Source organism: Ciona robusta, chromosome 14 (assembly GCF_009617815.1).
Source record: "Ciona robusta chromosome 14, ASM961781v2".
Taxonomy (NCBI): Eukaryota; Metazoa; Chordata; class Ascidiacea; order Phlebobranchia; family Cionidae; genus Ciona; species Ciona robusta.
In genome coordinates this window covers 1,652,277-1,676,815 of record NC_143248.1, presented here as the reverse complement: position 1 = coordinate 1,676,815, position 24,539 = coordinate 1,652,277, and the positions used below count along the sequence as shown (strand labels likewise).

The following is a 24,539-nucleotide window of genomic DNA, read 5'->3' as shown; positions in this document are numbered from 1 at the left end:
AAATACGACGATAAAGGTTAATCAGTTTTGTCTATTTTATCTTTGGCCATTATTACACACTATTGGTACAGTAGGGTGGGGGAAGACGGGACACCTTTAGAACATAATATCCAAATATCCTGATCTTGTTTTTAACAATTAACAACGGTTTATGGGAGTCGTGAGGATACAGTTTTATATATTTTTGAATGTTCTTTGTTTACTACCCATTGGGACGAGAAAATAGACTGAAAAGTGTCCTATCTTCCCCCACCCTACTATATAATTTCTGAGGTATATTTAAGCCCGCATATACAAGCTTACATGACGGCTTTAAAACGTTCTGTTTTTAATGAGAATGAACTACAGTTTTTTTTGTGGGCAGGTGTATTACAACATATAACACAACTTTTATATATCTTTACAGTGAATAACAGCAGGTTAATATTGTAAAATTGAAAAAGGGCCTTGTGCTATGTATAGTTGAAGTGCGGTGCATGAATTCTCTCAGCGCTAAGCAATGGATTGTATAACAGTAGACGTGGTAAGACAGAAGAACGAACCGTGGGGAGTTCAGGTCACTGGAGAGTCGCCATGTTATATAGCAAGAGTAAAGGTACATTGGCTTGTATATAGTACTGTGAAGAAAAATGGATGCCAATAGCACATATAATATCCATATTTTCTGATCGTGTTTTAAATAATTAACAACGGTCTATAAGAGTCATAGGGACATAGTTCATATTTCTTTGAATGTTCTTTGTTTACTACTGAATGGGACGAGAAAATAGATTAAAAAGGTGTCCCATCTTCTCCAGCTCAGCTGTATTTATAGTACAGTGGAGCAAGATGAACAACCCTAATACACAATATCCATATTTCGTGATCGTGTTTTAAACAACTAACAACGCTCGTTCAGGGTCGTAGGGTTCCGGTTACATAATTACGAGAAAGGGGTATATGAAAACAGCATGCTCCATCTTATAAACCCTAAATTTTTAAACCTTTAAAATTTATTTAATATGTGTTTTTAATCTACATAGCCATCCAGCCCTGCAGAAGAGGCGGGTATGCAAGTGGGAGATTGTATTTTCAGCGTTAATGGAGTAACTGTACATGACGCCTCACATAACGAAGTTGTTCAGCTGATATCAGAAAGCGGGAGGGTCGCAAGGTAATGTTACGTTTAATTTCTTTTTATTACAATTCGGTTTGCGATCGCATCATCAAGGGAAACCGAATGTCGCTAAAGAAACAATGCGATTGAATTTCAAAAACACAACGGCTTACGCGAAATAAAAACACCATGAAAACATAAAATAGCAAAGTACCTTAGATTCACATTATTACAACACATCATTACAGTAGCATATGGAACACACTTTTAAAGAGTTGTTTTTTGTCCGACGCCCTGGGACAATGGAAACCCAGTGGTTGTTATATGTTGTTATAATTGCCCACCCCCCGATAAAACATTATTAAAAGCTTCCCACCAAAGTTATATTTGTGGTGACTGGTAATAAGTGAGACAATCGTTTATTATAAATACAACACACTTTTTAGGTTTAAATTACTACCCGTGTCAAACGAGGTTTTGAAACAAGAACCCGACGACTCTGCCTTTTGGACAAGCGAAGAAAAGTGCGAGGATCGTAACCAGTAAGGGTATTATACAGTTACTTATAGAAATGGGGTTTAATTTACGTTCATTCTTAGAAGTAACTCGCTTTCGGATGAATCGGACGAGGAATTGACATTCGACCACACGAACTACGAACAATTTTGCAAAATGTTTGAGTGAGTAAATATATTAGTATAAAACATATGGTACTGTAGGGTAAGATGCGACACACTAACTACATAATAACCAAATATTCTGATCGAGTTTTAAACAATTAACAACGCTCTTTTAAAATCGCAAAGATACGGATTTATGTTCTTTGTCTACCACCAAATGGGATAAGAAAGTAGAATGAAAAGGTGGTCCATCTTCCCCACCACACCAGTTTAATATAAGCTTGCGACATTAGTTCAACTTTGGCTAAATTCCAGCAGGTCTCTTGGTGTGTCTCGCCGTGATTCCCCTACCATGTAGAATGGTTTTATTTTTCTGATGTTTGCATTTTTTAGCAAAAGAGAGACCAGCTATTTATTTGAAGTGGCGACTGCCTTTAGGAACCAGGCAAACGTAGCTAAATTATCGTGTCGAGCCTTGGCGGTGTGTGAACGCGCCTATAGAGTTTTATAGACATACAGGGCCGGTTTCACTTGCCAAAATCGAACTATCTATTTTATTCTATCTCGTTAAAGTCCTTATCGAAGATCTAAGATGTAGGCACGATTTGGTCTACTATCCCAACACCTAGGCCGCTTATGTATATGTGCGACCAGTATCCGATTTTATTCCACGCACAAAACACTCCTGGACTCCTTTTATGCCTTAGACTAATCGTCTAATTTATGACTTAATAAAATATAATGACATTTCTTTTAATTTGACCCATTCCTAGTGAAAAAACAAAAGTGAAGGGGGGCAATAAGGAGTTTTCTCTTATGCCCAAATATGGTGAAGACGATGACGTAGAAGAGACTGAACCAAAAACGATCGATCAGTCCTCCTTTATTATTACGAGGGAAGATCAAAAAAACTTCGACGCTAATTATGAATTGGAATGCACATTTAAAGGTACTTCTCGAGTAGAAAAAAGTCTAGCGATTGACGTTGTAAACTAAAGCGTCATTTCAAATTCCTTGTGTACTGTAAAATAATTGAACTTCTGTTACCAATAATTCGCTATTGGTTTATGAGTAATATTCAAGTCTCAGAAACGGTGTTGAAAAAAACATGGTTTATTGACACTTAATTTTCGTTCAGATTAAGAGTTGTTGGCTTTAAATTAGGAATTAAAACTTTTTTTTATAATATTTTTGATTCCTTTGCTTGTTGCTAAGGTTTTAAATTGAATTTGTTATCCAGGAAAAAAGGCATCTGCGGCTGGTGCTTTTACTGGAGACCACAACGTCATCTTGGCTGGCAGCAGTTTGGAGGAAGTGCGGGGGGTTAGAGCAAGAGTGAGAGCCGGGATTCAACATTTCAGCTTCGGAACTGAACAAGAAAAGGTAGATGGTGTTAAAAGTCTTAAATAAAATATCCATTTTTGTAGTATGATTTTATTCTAAAAGCTAAGCATTTTTTGAGTAGCACCCGGCGCCGTGGCGTAGTGGTTAGCGCGCCTGCCTGTAACCATTAGGTAATGGGTTCAAGGCTCGTCGCTGCTACCATTGTGGGCGTATGTGTCCTTGGGCAAGACACTTAACGGCAATTGCTCCAACCCAGTGGTCACTAATGGGTTGTCCAAATTATCAGCCATACATAAATAAAATGAAAAAATCCAAAAAAAAAAAAATAATCACCCACAAAGTAACATACATGGTAACTCGTAAGCTGGCACGAGGTGTTAAACCCGTGTGATAACGACTGTCGTTTTCCGGCCACGCGAGGATAAAGTAAGTTACATTCATTCATTCATTCATTCACCCCCTGTGTGTGCTTACGGAAAATTGGGGCTGACTGTCGTTACTGAGTCTAACTTGGTTGTACACATCAGCTAAATCTATTTTGGTGAAGCCATATCCCCCCCTCAGTTTCTGCATCATTTTGTCCGGGAGTGGAATGGGAAGCAGATGGCTTTCCAACTGCTTATTCACGGTGAATGAGCAATCGCCGCAAATACGTACTGATGTAGCCTTTCCTGGAACTGTAATACTTTAACCGGCACTACTGGTATTCTGAATCATTAAACTGTTGTAAGTTTCTATACCCTTTTCTATATACTTGCATGGCTGCATCATCGTCCTGTACTATTTCATCTTGTAAAAAGGATAAGACATGGTTTGAAAAAATTGAGCCTAGAGTCCCGCTTAAATGAAGTTGAACATCTTTTAGGCATTCTAGCTCATTCTCAAATACTTGTTTGAACTCCTCACATATTTGTACACAGGATTGCTGCAACGCAGAATATTTGGCACATTTTAGTTCTTCTTTTGAACTTATGTTTACCATATTGCTTGGTTTTAATGGAAACATTGCTTCAATGGGCAAATATATGTTGAAAACCCTCACGTCAAATCAGGTTTCATACAGGTACTTCTGTTACAATAAAGTTCATACCTGTTGGTGGATTTTTCTTCTGCCTTATTTTGGTACATTGTGCAGAGAAAATTCACTGGAGTACTGGAAGTTTATATTAAGATGCAGATTCGTATTTCCTATAAATCTGTTGTAGCTCTTTCCAATTCTTCCCATTGTTCTTCCAAAAAACAAAATTCACCTGCTCATGTGTTGACTTAAAAACAATATTCCTTGTTGTAACCGTTGTTGTTTTGTTTGTTGAAATTGCCTTTGTCTTTAGATTTTCTTAAACATGGGATTTCTAGATGTTCTTGAATTCCACAGTAACTACTAATTACAAGTCGAAGTGGTTCTTAAGTGGTAGCAATTTTTAGATCTGTTTCCAAGTTTTCCATATCTTATTCATTTACCTTGTAATTGTGTATTGATGTAGCTAGGTGGTGGTTCCCTCCTTATAGGTTGTTTCTGTTTGGCTTTGGTGTAGCTCAGTTAGTTATTTTTATTTTAATAAATGCATTTGTTCCTGAATGTTTAATTGGTGATTTTGAACCGTTTCCTTGACAACTACCTTTACTGCATCTTCAACTTCTGTAGCCAAGTTGATTTTTTTTGAAAATGTGTAGATTTTGTCTTGCATTTTAAATATTGTGTTTAACACTGCTTTATTTTAATTAGAGCAATTAAATTTAGTGCATAAAGCTTCATCTAAGGTAGTTCATTCATTGATTCTCCATGTTTTGTTTTTATGTTACTCCAGAAATGAACCGTTCACAACTTCATGCACAATAAACTTTCTTGGGTGATAATGTTCTTTCATCATTTCACCAATTATTGTTAAAAAGTAAATTAATATCCTTGGATAGTTCTTGTTGCGCACCAAGCAGCTTCATTTTGTAAAAGCTTGTATGTAATTACAGACTGGTTGGTCAGAAACACTTGGCATTTTCTGTTTAGGCATTGAATGTGCATTTATGAATATATGGAAGCGTGACACATAATCCAACAATAGTTCTGTAGTTGGTTTACAAGCTTAAAATGGATAGTACTCACTTTAGTCGAAGTGATTGTATCTCGACTCAGTTTTTCAGCTAGAAAAAGTTTCGCTTGGTTTTCCACTTAAGTTGTACCTGCGTTCTTTGAATATCCATTTGTGCTTTGGTTTTCATTCTTTGTAGGCCAATCTCGACAATCTGTCGTTGCTGTTGTTCGATTTGTTATACCTCTGCTTTTCGATCCGTTCTTAATCTTATAGTGTTAGTTCAGAAACGTACAACTGAAACAATCTACGAAAATACTTTTATAGAGTAAATCTTTTCCACCATCGTCCCCAGTTTGTTGTAACTTTTGGTCATTTATTTTGAAGAAAACAAAGTGTAACACGTGACTTATTAAATACCGCCTGGTGGCGTTTTAACCTAAGTGTACATGACGGGGACACAACGTAATAGAATGAATAAATGAGCGTAGCTTACTTTATCCTTGCGTAGTCGGAAAAAACAACAGCCGTTATAACTCGGATTTTCTGTTTCATACACCTTGTTCCAGCTTACGAGTTACCAAGTATGTAGTTTGTGGGGTATTTCTTTATTTACTTCTGGGTTAGAGGCAGGCGCGCTAATCAGTTGAGCTACTGCGCAGGAGTAACTAGCAAGCGTGAACCAGGTGTATGAAACAGAACACTCATATTATAACGACTATGCTCTTTCCGCCACGTGAGGATAACTAAGTTAGATTCTTTTATCTCCAGATTGATCCAAACGACAAAGGAACTATCATCGTCTACACTACTAGTCTTGGAATCTATCGTTCGGTGGCGCAAAAGTGCGAGCAAGCCCGTAAAATACTGAAGGGGTATCGAGTCAAATTTCAGGTTAGTTAAAAAATAACAGTTTTTGGTATTGTAGTATAAAAGGGATATTTTTTCCTAGAAAATTGTTGTAAACGCTTACCCCATTTACCTTTTAAATATAGTAGTGTGGGGGAAGATAGAACACTTTTAGAATAACAACGGTCCATGGGAGTTGTAAGGAAACAAGTTTATAATTTTTTGAATGTTCTTTGTTTACTACCAAATGGGACAAGAAAACAGAATGAAACGTTGTCACAGCTTCCCCTACCTTACTATAATGTTGATTTTACTTTTAGTGCACTTCGAACAAAGGTGTCTTTTTCAATCCTAATTATCCCAAACTGGAATTAATTTAAAACTTCACCTTTTCACAGGACAGGGATATTTTTAATTCACAAGAACACAAAGACGAGTTATACAAAAGACTCGGACTCGGGCTCGGAGACCCTTTCCCAGAAATGCCAAGAGTGTATATAGACGGCGTTTACATAGGGGTAAGTGAAAAGCTCACCCCTAAGAAACTGTTATACCTAAACTGGTGTTTTCAGAAAACCTTTTTTACAGGGAGCAGGCGAACTTCAAGTCATGAGTGATTGCGGCGATTTAAGAATTCGTCTCCAAGAATTTCCCGTAAGTGTTGGAAAACATATGTACACGCAACTTCCCGTAACCTATTTGAGATGACAGTTATAATAAAAGCTATGTTTGCATTGACGAATATATCATAATAGGCGAAGCAAAGCGTCAGTATGGCGGAAGTTATCCTGTAAATCATTATCCACGTTAATTACTTTCTACAGAAATACAATATTCGTTCAAAATGCCCCACGTGCGAAGGTACAGGCGACGTCATATGCCATTCCTGCAAAGGAAGAAAAAGCAAGAAGAAAAATAGATTTGTGCAGTTAAAGTGCTCGACTTGCAGGCAGAAAGGAATTCTCCAGTGCCCGGACTGCCTTTCTTGAAATAAGAATTCAAAAGAAACTGTGTCTTATAATATAGGAGGGTAGGGAAGATAGGACACCTTATATCGTTCTATTTTCCTGTCACATTCGGTAGTAAACAAAAAAACATTCAAATAATTATAAAACCGTATCCTCACGACTTTCATACACCGTTGTCAATAGTTTAAAACACGATCAGGATATTTGGCTGTTCTGTGCTAAAGGCGTCCCATCTTACCCCACCCTACTTATATAATATTAAACGGGTCTTATGCTTCTTTATGTATTTAGCTAGCGCTTATATTTGTTATTCTATCAAAATGTGAACATGTGTTACAGTTCGCAGTTATAAATTACATTTGCATTTAACTGTTAAATGTAGTTTGGTTTATAAAACCCAGTACACCTGTATACATTAATGCTTTATTCAAGTGGGTTATGTTTTATATATGTTTGTTTAATTTCTGTATGTAGTATGCTTAGGGCATTTGTGGTTAACTCTGCTTTTTCTGCAAATATGTATAACTTCTGCGGCTTGTAAACTGTCCACTGTGAATTAGAATATGATTAACGTGCATTTTTAATAAAAATACAAACAGAGAATATATACGACTTTTGATCGTTAACAAAATACTAAAAATTAATGGCTCATTAAAATGTGGAATTAGCAGTAGGGTACTCCCACGTATTTAATAAACACAATACATTAAATGCTGGTTCAAGAAAAATACTTTTGATTTGATTTGCTATACTACAAAGTGCTTAAAATGTAGCGTTGTGTACATACGGATTAAAAAAACACAACGCATTTGAACCAATACAAATTCGCAATGCATTTATAGTACTGTGGGGTATGATATTATCAGCACTTAAACCCCATACTTCCTGATCGTGCTTTGAACAAATAATAACGATCTTTTAGAATCTGCGGGCTATACGTTATATAATCCCGTTAATATTCTTTGCTTCCAGATAAAACGAAAAAAAGAGAATGAAAAAGTTCCCCGCCTATAACCCGCCCTACTATAGACGCTATGAATTTTTTTCAAAATACCTTGTCATAATGTCACCTATTCAAGGCAGTTTTCAAAACGATTCAGCCCAAACCATATTTGCATCCCTAAGAACCTCCGCGTCGTCAGTTTCATCTGCAAGCTCTTCCAAACACGGCTCGAAATTTTTCGTGTCCACTGCATTCTTGATGTGAACTTTGAATGGCGATTTTATGCTGGTCGTACGAAGGCCTTGCCAGTCGAAGCCATGAAACCAACGGTGTTTTCGAATGTCGTTAACCCCACCTTTCTGGTAACCAAGTCGGTCCCTCGGCTCCAATTTGCAGAGGTTTCGGATCAAAAGCTTGAAAAAAAGTCATAATCACAAAAATGCAAATCTAAATAAATGAATAATAGTTAAATATTCTTGCAGGCAGAAAAATGGTAGTCGTTATACCACGGGTGTAATATTTCATACATATGTCTGCCCACGATTTCCATGCATATAACTCTCTAAAAGTAATTGTTGTATTTTTCACTGCAAATGTAGGTTGTTGATAGTTTAAAACGAAAATAAACCCCAGTGTTTTTAGATCGTGTTCGCCCTACTTGCTGCTAATTAACTTGCCAAGGTATCATTTACCGACACACTTAACTTAGGGTCTCACCTCAGCACTACGTTTCACCCGCTTTGAAAATTTGACGCCTTCTATACCGCCCAGGATGCCTTCGTACACTGTCATGTCATCCCCAGCAAAAAAGGGTGTCGTTCGTGTTAAAAGCTCGTAAATCAAAATACCGTACGACCAGTAGTCAGCGGAAAAGTCGTGACCTTTTAAAAAAACAAGTTAACTTGCAAGTGTGATATTACATAGCTTAGAACGCCTGCGCTAAAACCAAACCCTTTTTATGTGGGTGAGGTCACACAGCAAAGCGCGCCACTGGATCAAGGATTTATGCGATGATAGACCATTACCCAATAAGTTAACCCTTTAGTGTAATTAGATAATATCAAGGAGCCTACTCACCCTGACCTATATACTATACCGGTGCAAAAATTTCTAGCATATAGCGTTTGTGTATCCAATATTTCCCGAACCGCTCTGTTATAGAGTATATGATGGGGGAAGATGGGACACCTTTAGTATTGAATATCCAAACATCGTGATCGTTTTTAACAATTAACAACGGTCTATGGGAGTCGCGAGAATTCGGTTTTATAATACTTTGAATGTTTTTTGTTTACTACCAAATGGGACGAGGAAATAGAATATAAAGGTGTCCTATCTCCCCCCACCCTACTATATATGGTATCTAGTTAGTCAGAAAATATCTGGCACTCTAAAAACGTTCTCACCTGCATTGCTTAATATTTCCGGTGGGAAATACTCAGGCGTCCCGCAAAACGTCCAAGTTTTGAAACCAAATCGAACCCGTTTAGCAAAGCCAAAATCGACAAGTTTCACGTAACCCCTGCGTGGTGTATTAAAACGTAAAGTAATATGTTCACAACGTTAAGTGGATGTAATGCTAAATACCTGTGGTGTAATTTAATAACGTTAGTGCTGTGCAGCTTATTTTAATACTTGTTAATTATTCTTGTAATGTGTTGTACCTTGTATGCAGAATATAAAGCTAATAATATAAGTTTTAAATTTTACACTATTTCACAGTGGGGTAAGATGGGATATCGTAAGAAACTAAAACCCGTATTTCGAGGTCGCGTTTTAAACAATTAACAACGCTCTTTTAGAGTCGTGAGGCTACGGTTATAAATAATTCTGTAAATATTCTTTGTTTACTATTATCTGGGATAAAGAAAGAGAATGAAAACATGTCCCGTTTTACCCCAACCTATTATATCAAACATTATTGAAAAGGGCCGGTAAAAATTGTACAGTATCCCAATTTGCCTAAAATTAGTTTTTACCTGTGGTCTAGAAAATGAATCAGAAAATGTGCGATTTCGGTGCAAACGCTACCCCATCTTCGACCACAGTTATATTTCAATTTACTCAAAATTGAAGTGATTTTACCTGTGGTCCAGCATCAGGTTTTCGGGTTTTAAATCCCTGTACACGATGCCTCGTTCATGTAAATAGCTGAGAGCCTCCAGTACACAGCCTGCGCAGAATCTAGCTGCTGTTTCATCCAGCGATCCCATGCGTTTCAATACACCGTACATTTCACCCCCCGAGGTAAGCATCCATGAGCATATAGATTCGACTGCTGTCTTTGTAGGTCCTATAATATTCATAATATTAACGTTCAATTAGGGTTGCGAAAATTAATAATTATGGAAAAATGTGGTTTTCGATAAAACGACAGTCGTTAAAACACGTTTATGTCAGGTATCATGCGCAGAACTTGTATACCTGTATAGCCTTGCAATAAATGGCGACTTGGCAGCGAGCATGATGTTTTTCTCTGCAAGGACATGTTGCTGTTGTCCTGTCTTCACTATCTTTGCTTGTCTGATCGCTTTCAGCGCAAAAGCGCAATTCGAAAGACCGGGAACTTGTACTAACTTTACACAACCGAAGCCGCCTTGGCCCAAAATACGAATGACCTGCAAAAATATCAAGTTACTTGATTAATGCGACTAATTTTCTTTTATTGTTCTGTTGCTAATAAGCATAAGTAACATGCATAACATTTAAAACCGTCTTCTGACCAACAATTAACGTATATGATATATATTTTTTGTGGGGTACAACATGGATACCGTTGGGTCATAATATCCTATGTTTTCTGATGTTTTTAACAGTTAACAACGTTTTTTAAAAGCCGTGAGGATATATAGTTCTATTATTCCGTAATTGATCTTTGTTTACTAGTATAAATAGGACGCTAAATGAGAAAGAAAGCATCGATTATCTTACCTACCTTACATCCTTTGTTTATTTATACCAGAACAGAAAAATAAAAAAATTCACAGTGAAAAAACAGAGATAATTTTACAAAAGATAGCATTGTTTAACCGCGGTATCTAGTAAAACGTAAGCAACCAACATCAAAAACATTTGTGGTTACGGGTCTCTACGCTGGGATCACGCACTAAATGATAGCGCACTGCTCTATTTGTTAATAAATATTCGCTTACCTCGTTCACGCAGCGTTTGGGTCAGGTAGGTTATATTTCCTGATCGTGTTTTAGACAATTAACGACCTTTGCAACGGTTTTAAAATTTTGATACCTTGTTTACTATCAAATAGGGCGAAAAAATATTTCATTTTACCCCATCAGCATCATGCTATATACCACAGGGGGAAATAAAATAGTGCGCAAGTTCGGTAGATTTATAAATTTGGACAAACGTTTGTCAGCGAGTCAAGGGCCACTTAGGATAAGTAAGTTTAACAAACTTAGCCATAGTTCATGTCATACCCAACACTGAGTGGGGACAGCGTTAAGCCGATTTACTGCATATTGTGCTGAAAGCGCAGTGTCAATAAACTTACGGACCACTTACCACTGTTGACAGAATAGTTTATGGATAATGACCGTGAAAGAAACACTTGACTCTATTTAACAATGAACATATTCATATCGAACTATAAGTCGGACACATAGACCAATTAGCGTAAATTTATAGGTGCCTAATTATTGTAAAGTGGGAAAGTTAAGACACCTTTCCATTATATTTTTACGTTTCATTTGGTAGTAAAGAAAGAACATTTAAAGAAATATAAAACTGTATTCTCGGGACTTTCAAAGTCCGTTTTTAATTGTTTAAAGCATGAATATTTGGATATTATGTTCTGGTGTCCCGTCTCCCGCCACCATCCTATATTCTACTTTTTATGTTTAAGCGAGGTACGCTAGGGAGCCTATGATTTAGGCCAGGGTTGGTCTTTTACCCAAACATCCAAAGGTCAGTTAGTTACAATATAAGCAATATAGTGGGGTGGGGGGAGATGGGACACCTTTAACACACAATATCTAAGTACTCAGATCGTGTTTCAAACAATTATGAACGGTTTATTGGAGTCGTGAGAATACGATTTTATAATTCTTTGAATTTTCTTTATACCAAACGGGATGGGAAAATAGAATGAAAAGGTGCCCCATCTTCCCCTACCCTACTATAAATAGATTAGTATATTTCACCGCAAACTTTGCCACTCATACGCCTAATTTATATACCAGGATACAAAAACACATCCCATACAATATTTCAAGGCCATTTACATCGCACCCATTAAATTTGAACTTCTTAATAACACATATGGGCAACTATTAGGTTTACAAGTTTGTGTATAACCCTATAAACCACATCGATTTTTAGATTAAGGTCGGTCGATATTTAGTTCAAGGGTGAGCGTGAGATTATAAGTAAAACCGCACTTGACGCTTTGTTATTTAAGTAATTGAAAAACTATTGGTATGTTTACTCTGAGACCCACACACTTACAGTACTGTGGGATAAGATTGAATTTCAGCACTAACATAACACTTAACACCTAAATTTTTCTGATTCTGTTTTTAGCAATTAACAAAGCCTTGTTAAAGAGTAGCGGGGATAGGGCTATATAATGTATATAATCGTTGTTTACTACTGAATTAAAAGAGAAAATGGGAATAAATATATGTCATATTTTGTCCCATGTATAACACTTCTGTTATTTAAAGATAACATTCACACCGAGTTCTTAAATAAAAAACATCGGTTAATGTAACAACAACAAAAACTTGTACTTGCACAAAAAACAGTATACAGCCCTGTAGCACAAACTGGCCTACAGAATAGCCTATGAAGAATTGCGCTACCGTATAACTTAACAAAATATGTAAACGTACTTTTAAGTCTTCAAGTTTCGTTCGTTTTAATACCGACTCCGTTGCTCCGCTGAGGCGGGTAACGATTGTTACTTTTGGAGCAAGATGATTCCCTTCACTTAGTACATGCTCTATAGAATTAACAATAATTAGTTATAATGGGTTATAACTCAAAAAATATACTGTATGTGTAAAGCATTCGGCTTTCGAAGGTCGTTTTAACCTTTTTAGACTGGTGACACTCCGTGAAACCAAACCCAATAATTAAAAAAGATGTTTTAGGGTTTTTACAGGGTTTAATTTTACGGTTTTTAAATTGGGGCTTGACGTAGAAATAATAGATATACTAAAACATATGTGTGAAGTGTTAGATACTAAAACACACATACGTTTATTATAAACTAATGCAGTTATTTTACAATTGAATATATATATACCTTCGTCTTCTTCAGGGACAACTGCCAGTTCTCTAAGCCTTCCATCCGTTTCATCGAGATGAGAAGGATCTTCAGATTCAAGTGGAAGTTGCGGAACCGACGGAGTTTTTCCGACCTGGAAAAAAATCAAAATAATGTGTTTACCTTAAAAAGCTTGACCTTCCACAGTATAGCCACAGTGGTTAGTTTCTAGTTCAGGTGGTATGAGAACAAGGCTCGATGCTGCTACTATTTTGGAGTATTTTTTCTTGGGTACGACAGTTATCGGAAGTTGCTTTAACCAGTGATGGTTACTTATAAATTGTTTAAGTTGCCAATCATATATTAAAAAATAAAGTTCAAAAATATGATATGTTGTAATATGTCATAACTCCAAAGCGGGCTTGAGGTGTATAGAGAAAAACCATAGTGTTAAAACAACTATCCTTAACGGACTCCGAAGGTTAAATAAGTTACAATCATTCTTTCGTTCAGCCTACCTCTGCGAGAGATCCTATCAGAGAACTGAACGCTTGCCGATCCAGCATAAGTATAGCGTTACGACGTCAGAGTCGGCGATCACGTTAGCTGCTCGCTTATCTTCAGTCAACAAGGCTCGTTCCCCGAAGTATTCACCTGGATTGATATATGGGCGTTATATAAAACTGCGGTTACGGATAAGATTGTAGTTATAAGAGTTGAATTGGGTTTATACCTTTTTCCATGTTGCAAAGAAAGTCTTCCTCTCGAGATTTCATTTTATTAAAGAATCCGGTCTGTGTGGTTTTGAAAACATTTAAAAGTTATTATTATTGCATTTTCCTGTTTTTAACTAAATATAAATAAAGGTGCATGCACGATTGGTAGAATAAAATAACGTATTATTATGTACATTAGAGGTGCACAATACAGTATTTCGAATCTTTAAGATTCGAATATAAATAAATTAAATGGGCATTTAGGGCAGTTTTTTTTTCATTTACTAATTTTTTGGTGGTTTTTTTGTCAGTGCTACTATTTTAGTGTACATAAACTGGTTTATGACGGTAAAACAGGCCCTATACAAAACTATTTGAGATTCTACATTTAGTTAGACTCAGCCACCGTTTTGTAGGTGTATGTATAAACAAGACACTTAATAGTTCTTGCTCCAACCCAATGGTAACAATAAATAGGTTGTCTTAATTTTGAGCCATATACAAAAAACGTCAAAAAAAAGACAGTTGTCTGTGGTTGTCCGTAATGTGGAAAAAGTGCCATTCACTTATATATTCATTCATTTATCCATTCATTCACCTTGTTTTGCGTAACTTTTACTCTACCCTCTTGAATGACATAAAAAGTATCTCCTGAATCGCCTTGCCGTATAATGTAATCGCCCATACGAAAAGTGGTTTGCTCCAAACAGTCAGCAATCCGCAGAAGTTTGTTTTCTGACAAGGACTTAAGGCGATCCACTGTCCGTAGAAGTCTTACGTACTCATCCCGTTTTGATTGTCCGCTTTTCTTTACCACTGTCTGTAAAAATGTAAAATATTAAGAATGTTATTTTAGTTTTTATACAAAAATTGCATGCATTTATACGTTTTAATTTCTCACATGTGGCAATTTGCGCGTTTAATGGTAATTCTATACTGTTTACATTACAAATTCAGTCCAAGATTATAACCGCTTAACTATACTCCGCCAATAAATTTAAACAAATTAAAAATATATATGATTAGCTTTTTTTAATTAAGCTTACGTAATAACGTTTAGAAATAATACCCAAAACCCCCTAATCAGGCTATAACACTTAAAGCAAGTAAATTACCAGAAATACTTTGTATTTCCACATTAAATCTACATTCGATTATACATTATATTACAGTATATACCTCACAATTACATTAGATTTAAAATATTTTATAACAGTGAAAGTTGTCACCATATTTTCACCTGAAACAGTTGCCTGTCTATCGACCATATAGTGACGTCGGTTTTCGCCTCCACGTATGCTGTACGCTTGCAGTTGTACAGAATAGCTAACTCCCCAAATACGGTTCCAGGGTTTAAGTCAATTACATGGCTTCGTTCGCCGCTCCTCTTATGGTAAACTTCAACCTGAAAAAAAAAACGATGCAACATTTGAGCATTCAATGAATTTAGTACGGTGGGGTAATACGGGACACGCTTTTACTATTTTGTCTCATTTGGCACAGTAAATAAAAGTATATTTATAGAATTATATAACCGCAGGCCTGCAAGTATAAATCGTATTGTTAGTTGTTTTAAACTCGATCAGTAAATATGGTATTTGGGTGCTAACAGTATTCCATCTTACCCCACCGTACAATAATCTAACATCGTGTATAAGCTAGAAAAAAAGTATTAGGATTTGGTTTAAACCAGATAAGTTGTATAGTAGGGTGGGGGAAGATGGGACACCTTTTTATTCTATTTTCCGGTATGATTTGGTAAACAAAGATAATTCAAAGAATTATAAAACCGTATCCTTACAATTCCTATAAATTGTTAATTTGTTAATTGTTTAGTTGTTAATTGTTTAAAACACGATCAGGATATTTATAAATGATGTGCTAAAGGTGCCCCGTATTTTCCAAACAATATAAAGTATAGTGGGTGTATGAGATTTTGTCGATGTAACATAACGCAAGATACGTTTATATTTATATATCCGAAAACGATAGCGAAGTTTAAATTGATTAAAACAACGGAATGGAGTTAGCAACAAAACAACAGTCGGTAAATAAAACACGTCAGGGTCGAATCTACTGAAATAAAATTATCAAACAACATGCGTGGCTGATAAACCGCAAATACGATATCAAACACTTAGTTGTGATCAAACGGATTTATATTTGACCAGTTGTAAAGTTCATATCATTTGTTAAATTCTATTTGAATGTCCTATAATATAGGTTCGGTATTTACGTATAAATGTACACATTTTACCTGGCCTTTGTCGAGCACGTACATATGTGTACCGTACTCTCCCTCTGCTATTATTTCGCTACCAGCCGAAACTGTTTGCAAAGACATGCAATCCATGAGCTGTTCAACTTGGTTTGCATCAAGGCCTTTTAAAAATACGTTGGAGTTCAGGGCTCGCTTTATTTGAGCAACTTGCGTGCCAGTTTTCGGTACAGCTTCGACCTGGAAAAAAGTATTTCATATATTTAATTGAAACTATTTTAATTGAAAAATCGATCCAGAATCGTATGCATAGGAAATATTAGATGTAGTTAACTTATGCCCGTGTGCCAGGCTACGATGGTCGTTATAACACGCGAGTATTCTGTTGCATACACCTTGGACCCGCTTATACGATTTAGCACAAAAGTGACTTTGTGGCTTATTATTTTTTTGTAATGTTGTTTTATTGTATGGAACCCGATTATATTATTTCCTGTTCTAATATTTCTTAATTTGCAGCGTTAAAAACTGTTATGTTATTCAATAATACTGTGGTTCTTTATACCAGAGTCGCTTTTAGGGCTGCTGGTAATCTGTTTTAAATATTTCCCCTTTAAATGTTACAAAAAGTAATGTTTTTTAATTAAATTCGTTTAGAAAACATCTGTTAAAAAAAACCTTTTTAAGCGTTATGCCGCAACCATAGTTTATGAATGTCAGATTACAATACAAAATAAACTAACTTACATGTAGACTTTTATTTGATGATCTGTTTTCCGCCGATATTCCAAATCTTGTATTAGAGTTTGGATCATTCGTATTCAGTAGCTTCGTTGCTTTGTTGACTTCATCATTGCTAAGGCCATCAACTTGGTCAATCTGGTCACTGGTTCCCCATAGAGCTTTAAGGCGTCGGATTTCGGAATCTTTTTCGCGAATAACCATCTCAACTGTGTCTTTTACAACTGAAACCTGTGAGAAATTGGTCACTGATGTGTTGTTTAAATAAATATTTCCAAAAAGGTGGAAAAATACTTTTGTTCACCAACTTAAGATAAAAAAAACGTGCTATATTTCATACACCTCTTAAGTGTTACCACTTGTTTATGTTACTTTGTGGATAATGTGTTTTTTGTTTCTGTATGACTGACAATTTGAAAACTCATTAGGGACCGCTAGGTTGGTGCAATTACAGTCAAGTGCCTTTCCTAAAGACATATACACCACTATGGTGGTAGAATCCCATGGTTAAAAGACACCGCTCTTACCACACTACAGATCGGTAACGAAAAGAGTATTATATGCGTATTGGGCTACCTTGTATTACGTGTGTAACAACACCCATGTAAAACCACCACTTAAAATGTCCTATCTATTCTGCATGTGTACGATATAGAGCAGCGTGTGTATGTGTTTTACCCCACAGTATACGATTAGGATAAACACACCATGCCCAGTATACCATTAGGTGTATTTACCCCACAGTATACTAATGTTTTTTTCCCAACAAACCGGTACGCAAAATAACGAGCGTACTGTTAAAAACTGCAAAAATACATTAATTACCTGCGATTCTTTATCATTTCTTGATTGCATTAGTTGTCGCTGCAGGGATCTTATAACAGCTTCTTTTTCTTTAATTCTTTCTTCGTGAACCTTTAATCGCGCCTATGGGTATATGTTATATGACTTAATTTTAAAGTAGATAGTAGGGTGGGGGGAAAAATGGGACACCTTCGCATAATATCCAAAGATCATGAATTTTTGATCGTGTTTTAAACAATTGACAACGGTATATGGGATTCGTGAGGATACGGTTTTATAATTCTTTGAATGTTCTTTGTTTACTACCAAATGGGTCGGCAAAATAGAATTAAAACGTGCCCCATTTCCCCCACACTACTATATCATAATACGCTTTCAAAAAGCGTTGAGATTTAACACCAATTTATAACAAAACAAACAAATAAACTAAAATCTAATTGAGATTTAAAAAAATGTTTACTTAACGACGCACAACCTCACGTACTTTTTAAACCTAATTAATTAAAACGCATGGAAAATCCAGTTATCTTCGGCGGCAAAAAGCTCGTGTTATGTCAGATAGCGTAATTTAATGTCGCAATAAAAGTGAAATGCAAACGTTGTCAAAACCAGACGCCTTTTACCTTCAGAGTTTGTATTACGTCATCACGGCTTTGTTCGATCGGTTGGGACAAAGAATTATATCGGTCCGCAGCTTCTCTCGCTTGGTCCGCGAGTCTAAAATAAAGAAAACGCATGAGAATTATGCATTAGCAAAATATTATTCTAAACCCCTCATTATAAATACTGGAACTACACAAATATTTCCAAAGAAATCGCATTTTCCCAATTAAAATAGAGCGTTAAAAGCTATATATAAAAATTCAGGCAAAGGTAAAGAGATGTTTTATTGCAGAAAATCGAAAAATCCATTAATCAATATGAATTGCATAGACGTTATTTCACCTGCTTATTTTCGCATCTTTGTCAACGATTTCTTTCTGTAGCTTATCAACTAACGCCGTCATCTGCAGCCGCCATTGCGCCATGTGTTTCTCATCCGCGTTCATCGCGTTGACCAACGCCTCATCTGTAAACAAAATAGAGAAATTTTTTAATGCATAAATTTACATGGGGAACTGTAGTCAATTTTTTATTTAGTGGGGTGGGAACGACGGAACCTTTTATCATTTAAGTTTTTCGTCTCATATTTGGTGGTAAAAAAGAACTTTTTAAAGAATTATAAAACCGTATACCTTTGTTAATTGTTTAAAACACATCAAAATACTTGGGAATTATGTGATAAATATCTCGTCTTTCCCCATCCTACTATACATTAAAATTTAACACTAAATAGATTTACCGTACCACAACTTTTAAGAAATTGTGAGTTTAAAATTGAACATGTCTGCTTTATTTCAAATGTAAGCGGTATTCGTTTGAGCGTACAACTTGGTTGCTTAACGCAAATATTTAAACGGTTACGAACTCTATTATATTCTTACTCTTTCATGTATTCCATAACCTTATACTACCCTTTAAACATAACTTATATTCGGTTAAAATGAAACAAAAATATCAAAAAAATTAACAAAGTTATGCTAAATTAACGCTGTAATATAACCACAGCCAACACTCTCCCAAACCATAGCTAAGCAAAATACAATTAAAATTGTAAACAATATAAACTGTACATGCCTGAAATAAGGGTACGCTGAAATAGTTTAAAGGCTTTATCGAAATACGCTGAAACTAACTCTAGCTTTGAACTGGTGTAACGCTTTTCTGGGTGACTGAATTAATACTGTAGTGCGACTTATTGTAGTATGGCACCGTTAACGTCTGTTTCGATACGCGAGTTGCTTAGTAGTATATACTGAACAACGTTGAGGCAGACTTTTACAAGCGAGTCGAGAATAAAAAAAGTGCAGAAGCATAAGCACAAGGTAAAAAGAATTTTATAGGCTTTTCAGTAACGGAGGTAGCTGATAACACAGTTTCCTATAATAACAAAACGTAGTTTAAAATTCTTATTATCAAGGTATTGCGTCAAAAACACACTATGGCATTTAGGGAAGCAAACATTGTAAAATCTATTTACCAACCGTTGTTTGCGCTCTCTTGTTTTACTTTTTCCTTCGCAGCTCGCGTACCCATGTCGTAAATTGCTTTAGTTGTCTTTCTTTTCTCAACATCAGCTGTATTCCTTGTTTTCTTTGAGTGATTAACGACTATAAGCGACTGGCCGGAACGCGCAGCCGTTTTAGCGGTTTTGGACTGAGAACTGTCACGGGCAGTAGAACTAGCGATGCCCATTTTGCTGATTCTATTGTGTGTTCGTAGCAAATATTTGTCAGGTTTGGATTGGTGATTTCAGAGCAACGGAACCCCGCATATTCAATTGATATGCGCCAGAGACAACACCGTAGAGTTTACCTAACTTAGCTGGCAGAATAGAATTCTCTCGCGAGGCAAACTTTTCGACCTACGAAAAGAAAAAGTAATTATTATTATTATTATTATACCAGTCCAATAAGCTTTAGCTATAAACTGGTTCTATTAGTTAACCAATCAAATGAAAATCAAAAGCCCAGTCAGTCCGGGAACTTGCAACTCGCTAATTAAGATTTAGTACTGTGGGGTAAGATGGGACATCTTTGGCACATAAATTCTAAATATCCTAATCCTGTTTTAAACAATTAACAACTGTCCATAGAAGTCGTGAGGATACGATTTTATAATTATTCGAATGTTCATTGTTTACTATCTTAAATAAGACAAGAACATAGAATGAAAAGGTGTCCCACCCTACTACATCTATAAACACAGTGTTCTAAACATGCATTTGCGAACCGCCACCCAAAACACAGTTATTCAAATAGATAACGATACCAATTAAAAACAAATTACAAAAAAACACACTTAATTTGCAGCATTTTTTAACTTATAAATTTTAAACGAACTCTTCTTCTTGGCGAACGCAGTTTAATCGGAAAATTTTCTAAAATAAAAAAAAAAGCAAACTAATACAGTCGTTGCTTGTACCTCTGTTCTCTAAAAACCAAATCTCTAAAAGTTGGGACTATTCGTTGAGGTGGTTATCTATTCTCTAACCACGCTTATAATCGCAAAATGCGTGGGGCAAAAGATACTGCGGTTTTATAAGTCCCGCCTCTTTTTCAACATCGTAATGAAAATATTTTTCAAACTCACGCGGCGATCACAAAGAATTAGTCTATTTTTAACAAGCAAATTTGCACCTTGGTTACACAAAGCGAAACCAAACCAGCTTTGAGCGTTTAAATTAATTTTACGCAGTCAATATTTGCAACTAACGTTCTCGGAAAAGAACAAAACCTGACACACCTCAAAACACAAGCTGAATAAATTTTGGATATTCTAAACGAGCTTAACGATATATTTAACTCCCTTTATAGAAACGTCGGCAGCTTTTACACGGAATTCGTTTTATAGCTAAAGCGCCTGCATAAATAATGCATCATTCTTTAGAAACCAAATCAAGTCCCTTTGTAATATAACCGATTCAGTCATACCCTTAACAAACAAAAAGTAATGAAAAAGCTGTCGGAAAAATTGCATTTACTTATGCGCTAATGCATATTTCATTACAGTTTCCGCCACAATTCACTTCACAATACACAATTATTACTCAAAGCGCTGTATAAGCTATAAACAATATTCCAAAGAAATATACAAATAGTATAATGATATATGGAATAGAATAGGGAAAGATTGGACAGATTTTCATTATATTTTCTCGTTAAATTTGGTAGTAAACAAAGAACATTCAAAGAATTATAAAACCGTATCCCCACGACTCCCATATAGACCGTTGGTAATTCTTTAAAACACGATCAGGATATTTGGATATAAAAAAGATGTCCCGTCTCCCCCACCCTACTATACTATACTAACATCCTGTTTTCATAACTGAGCTTATTCAATTCGGACATAAAAGACACCAGCAATGACAAACATAGTAAAATACTCTATGTTTATACACAGTATTACAGGAGTTTAATATAAAAAAATTACTTGACATTTTAATATAGAAAGGATTAGTATTCATTGATCTATTATCACAACATTTACATTGAGTTTAAAGTTGTTTATTTGTCATGCCAATCGTTTGAACTTGACTGCTGTGCGCATATATACCATACCGATGTCTGCATTAACACTTAACCTACATGTAGCAAACCAGTATACTAAAATGCGGTAAAATTGTCTATGATTTTATTTTATAGTCTTATTTTTGAGTTACCAAAGCATATTTTACGAACTAAATATCCAGTATCCCAAACGCACGGCTCCAAAAGCACCTTGGTAATTGTTAAAAACACGATCAGGATATATATGGATATTATGTGTTAAGGGTACCTTTCCTACCCCACAGTATAATTCACCGGTATGGGGCAAAATAATACAAAATTCTGTACTTGTTTCTGTCAACATTTGAATAAAGTTACATTTAGCTGAATAAAGTCTCACTTTTTATTTAAAGATCGATAAGTTTAAAGGGCCTATTAACTTTTAATTGCTTTTAAGCGGCTTAATATATGCTAATACCTTTATATACACAACTGCATTAACGCTTAACTTATACCCTATTATTTACTATAAGTTACAAGTAAACCGACTTTGCCGTGGCTTAAAAATCGATAGTACTGTGGGGTAAGGTGGTTGCCTTCATAATACCAAAATCCCCCTATTTTAAATCGTATTTTACCAACTAACAGCACTCTTAGTCGTAAGGGTACATTATATAATTTTGGAATTAATATTTATATACTACCCAATATGACGATAAAAAAAAGAAAATCTAGACCATTTTACTCTAACCTACTATATTTCGTACTGCAAACACTGTATAGCCTACAAAATATATCAAATGTTTTTGTAAGCCATTCTCCAACCAAGACGTGCTTGATCAAAATTCCTACAGAAAAGAAGCTATTAAAGTTTTTTGCTGAAATAACAAGCATTTACCTGTCATCATTTGTCACCTTTTGAATTTAAACACATATTGTGAGGCCTACAGTGTGAAATAGCAATACATAATAGACCCGCCTTATTCAGTACTAATGACCCGATGTATTACGCTTATTGTAAAGTGAGGTAAGATAGAAAACGTTTTGATTTCTTTTCTCGTCCCATTTGGTAGTAAACAAAGAATATTTACAGAATTATATAACCGTATCCTCTCGACTCTAAAAGAGCGTTGGTAATTGATAAAAACACGATTAAGAAATATGGTATACTATCTACTAACGATATCCCATTACCCACAGTACCATATAATTCATTAACTTAACATTCAACTAGAATATTTTCAAAATACAGACTGCAGCCTGTTTCTGTATATATAGTTTGATGTTATTTGACGATGTCTCTTATAGTCTCTACACCACATAAAAGCCACTAAATTGTAGGGCACAGCTTTAATACTTGTCCGCTGGTTATCCATCAAGTAAAGTGCACTTATCTCCAAACATAAAAACAACCAACAAAAAGCCCAACACAATATCTTGAAAGTTGCAAAAGCTACTGAAACCACTACCTTACAGTTTATAACAGTGGATTTTAAGTTTTATGATTACTAAAAAATCTTTTTGGCGGGCTCTGTTTTTCGTGTATTCTACTCCTATCGGACGATCAAAGCGAATTACTTTGTTACAATAACTTACGTTTTCCGAAAAAGTAAACTTATACATAATAGGCGTAAGTTAGACCAAACATTCAACAAAACGTATTCAACACTCTGAACTTAATTTTACACTAAAATTCGGATACTGTTGATTTAAGCACCGGTACTATAAGAGCAAAACATTCAGACAAAACACAATCTAAACTCATAACACGTTTATCGACAATGCTATACACTTAGGCTTAACGACGCGGTTACCCACAATGGACATTGCCATCTTTATCATAACAATGTCCAGCGCAAGGTTTTTAAAGGTCGACAATGTTAGCGATATAGATATCAATCTGAAACTACATTGAAATGAATTTATGAATGTACCTCGCTTTATCTTCGCGGGCTAGATAACGACCCATTAGTGAACAGTGGATGGGCGGCAATTGCCGTTTAGTGTCTTGCCCAAGAACACATACGCCGACAATGGTAGCAACGACAAGCCTCGAAGCCATTCCTTTTTGGTTAGAGGCAGGTGTGCTAACCAACTATGTCACGGCGCCGTTTACGAATTTAACTTCAAAACATCGGCTCGTTAGCGCCGCTTTGCGACTTAATCTTGGTGAAGTAGACTTACACTTTCGCTTTGGTAACACTCGCGCAAGCACTTAAAACAGCAAGATTCTGTTAATATAGTACTGTGGGTTAGAACGCGATACTGGTAGCATTCAACTCCCTATATTTTTTAATTCTAATTCGACCTTACGTTTGTTTGATGACACATTCGCCTATTTGTCACAGCATCAAGAATCCGGTATCCTTTAGTTACAGAACAACCACCTAACCACTGAGCCACGGCGCGGTATACAAATCGCATACGCAGTATTTCAAAGCTACCTCCACGAGGTTTACGAATCCACCACACACGTACACAATGCATAGGTAGGATAAACAGCTGCACCATGTTATAACACGTTAATTTGTAAATATACAGGTACAGTATAATGTTTTATTTATAACATTTAATTTTCCACTTACCGTTCAAACATTGCAAATCCTCTCCAGCGAATGATGGACCACAAAGCTTTCTTAATGAAAAAAAAACGTCCCATGTTCCAATTCTTTCCAATGGTAGTAATACCTACTCCACAACACAGCCAAAACATTCCTAAAATTTGCCATACCTTTTACCCTGAAACCTACTACACTTTAACCCTTAAACAGAATATATATACAGTTAAACCAAGTGAACAGAAAAAAATAGTATATAATATGATGCTGCGGAAGTTTTGCCTACAAAACTGTATCTAACTCCATCTGCCATTTAGCGTGCTGTACTTGCACACTC

At 35.8% G+C, this 24,539-nt stretch overlaps 1 protein-coding gene, 1 long non-coding RNA gene and 1 pseudogene across 3 annotated transcripts; 1 reads left to right on the top strand and 2 right to left on the bottom strand.

The window, feature by feature from the left end:
• Positions 1-391: 391 nt before the first annotated feature.
• On the top strand, positions 392-7,509 carry LOC149724820 (uncharacterized). The gene is made up of 10 exons (XM_089891816.1): positions 392-595; positions 1,023-1,153; positions 1,543-1,638; positions 1,696-1,776; positions 2,490-2,665; positions 2,957-3,099; positions 5,859-5,981; positions 6,335-6,454; positions 6,525-6,590; positions 6,761-7,509. Exons 1-10 carry the CDS (start codon positions 500-502, stop codon positions 6,923-6,925), a joined length of 1,197 nt encoding a protein of 398 aa, XP_089747942.1. The 5' UTR covers positions 392-499; the 3' UTR covers positions 6,926-7,509.
• On the bottom strand, positions 2,807-6,154 carry LOC149724821 (uncharacterized). The gene is made up of 2 exons (XR_016386452.1): positions 4,151-6,154; positions 2,807-3,085 (listed from the first exon to the last, which is right to left on the bottom strand). It is a non-coding gene; the product is annotated as an uncharacterized LOC149724821 (long non-coding RNA).
• Positions 7,461-24,408, bottom strand: LOC149724819 (cGMP-dependent protein kinase 1-like; annotated as a pseudogene). The gene is made up of 18 exons (XR_016386448.1): positions 24,230-24,408; positions 19,638-20,017; positions 18,499-18,622; positions 18,177-18,270; positions 17,575-17,676; positions 16,756-16,980; positions 16,048-16,248; positions 15,031-15,195; positions 14,389-14,610; positions 13,808-13,868; positions 13,593-13,728; positions 13,114-13,228; positions 12,698-12,807; positions 10,272-10,465; positions 9,933-10,140; positions 9,254-9,369; positions 8,565-8,728; positions 7,461-8,260 (listed from the first exon to the last, which is right to left on the bottom strand). The product of XR_016386448.1 is annotated as a cGMP-dependent protein kinase 1-like (transcript).
• Between the last annotated feature and the right edge of the window lie 131 nt (positions 24,409-24,539).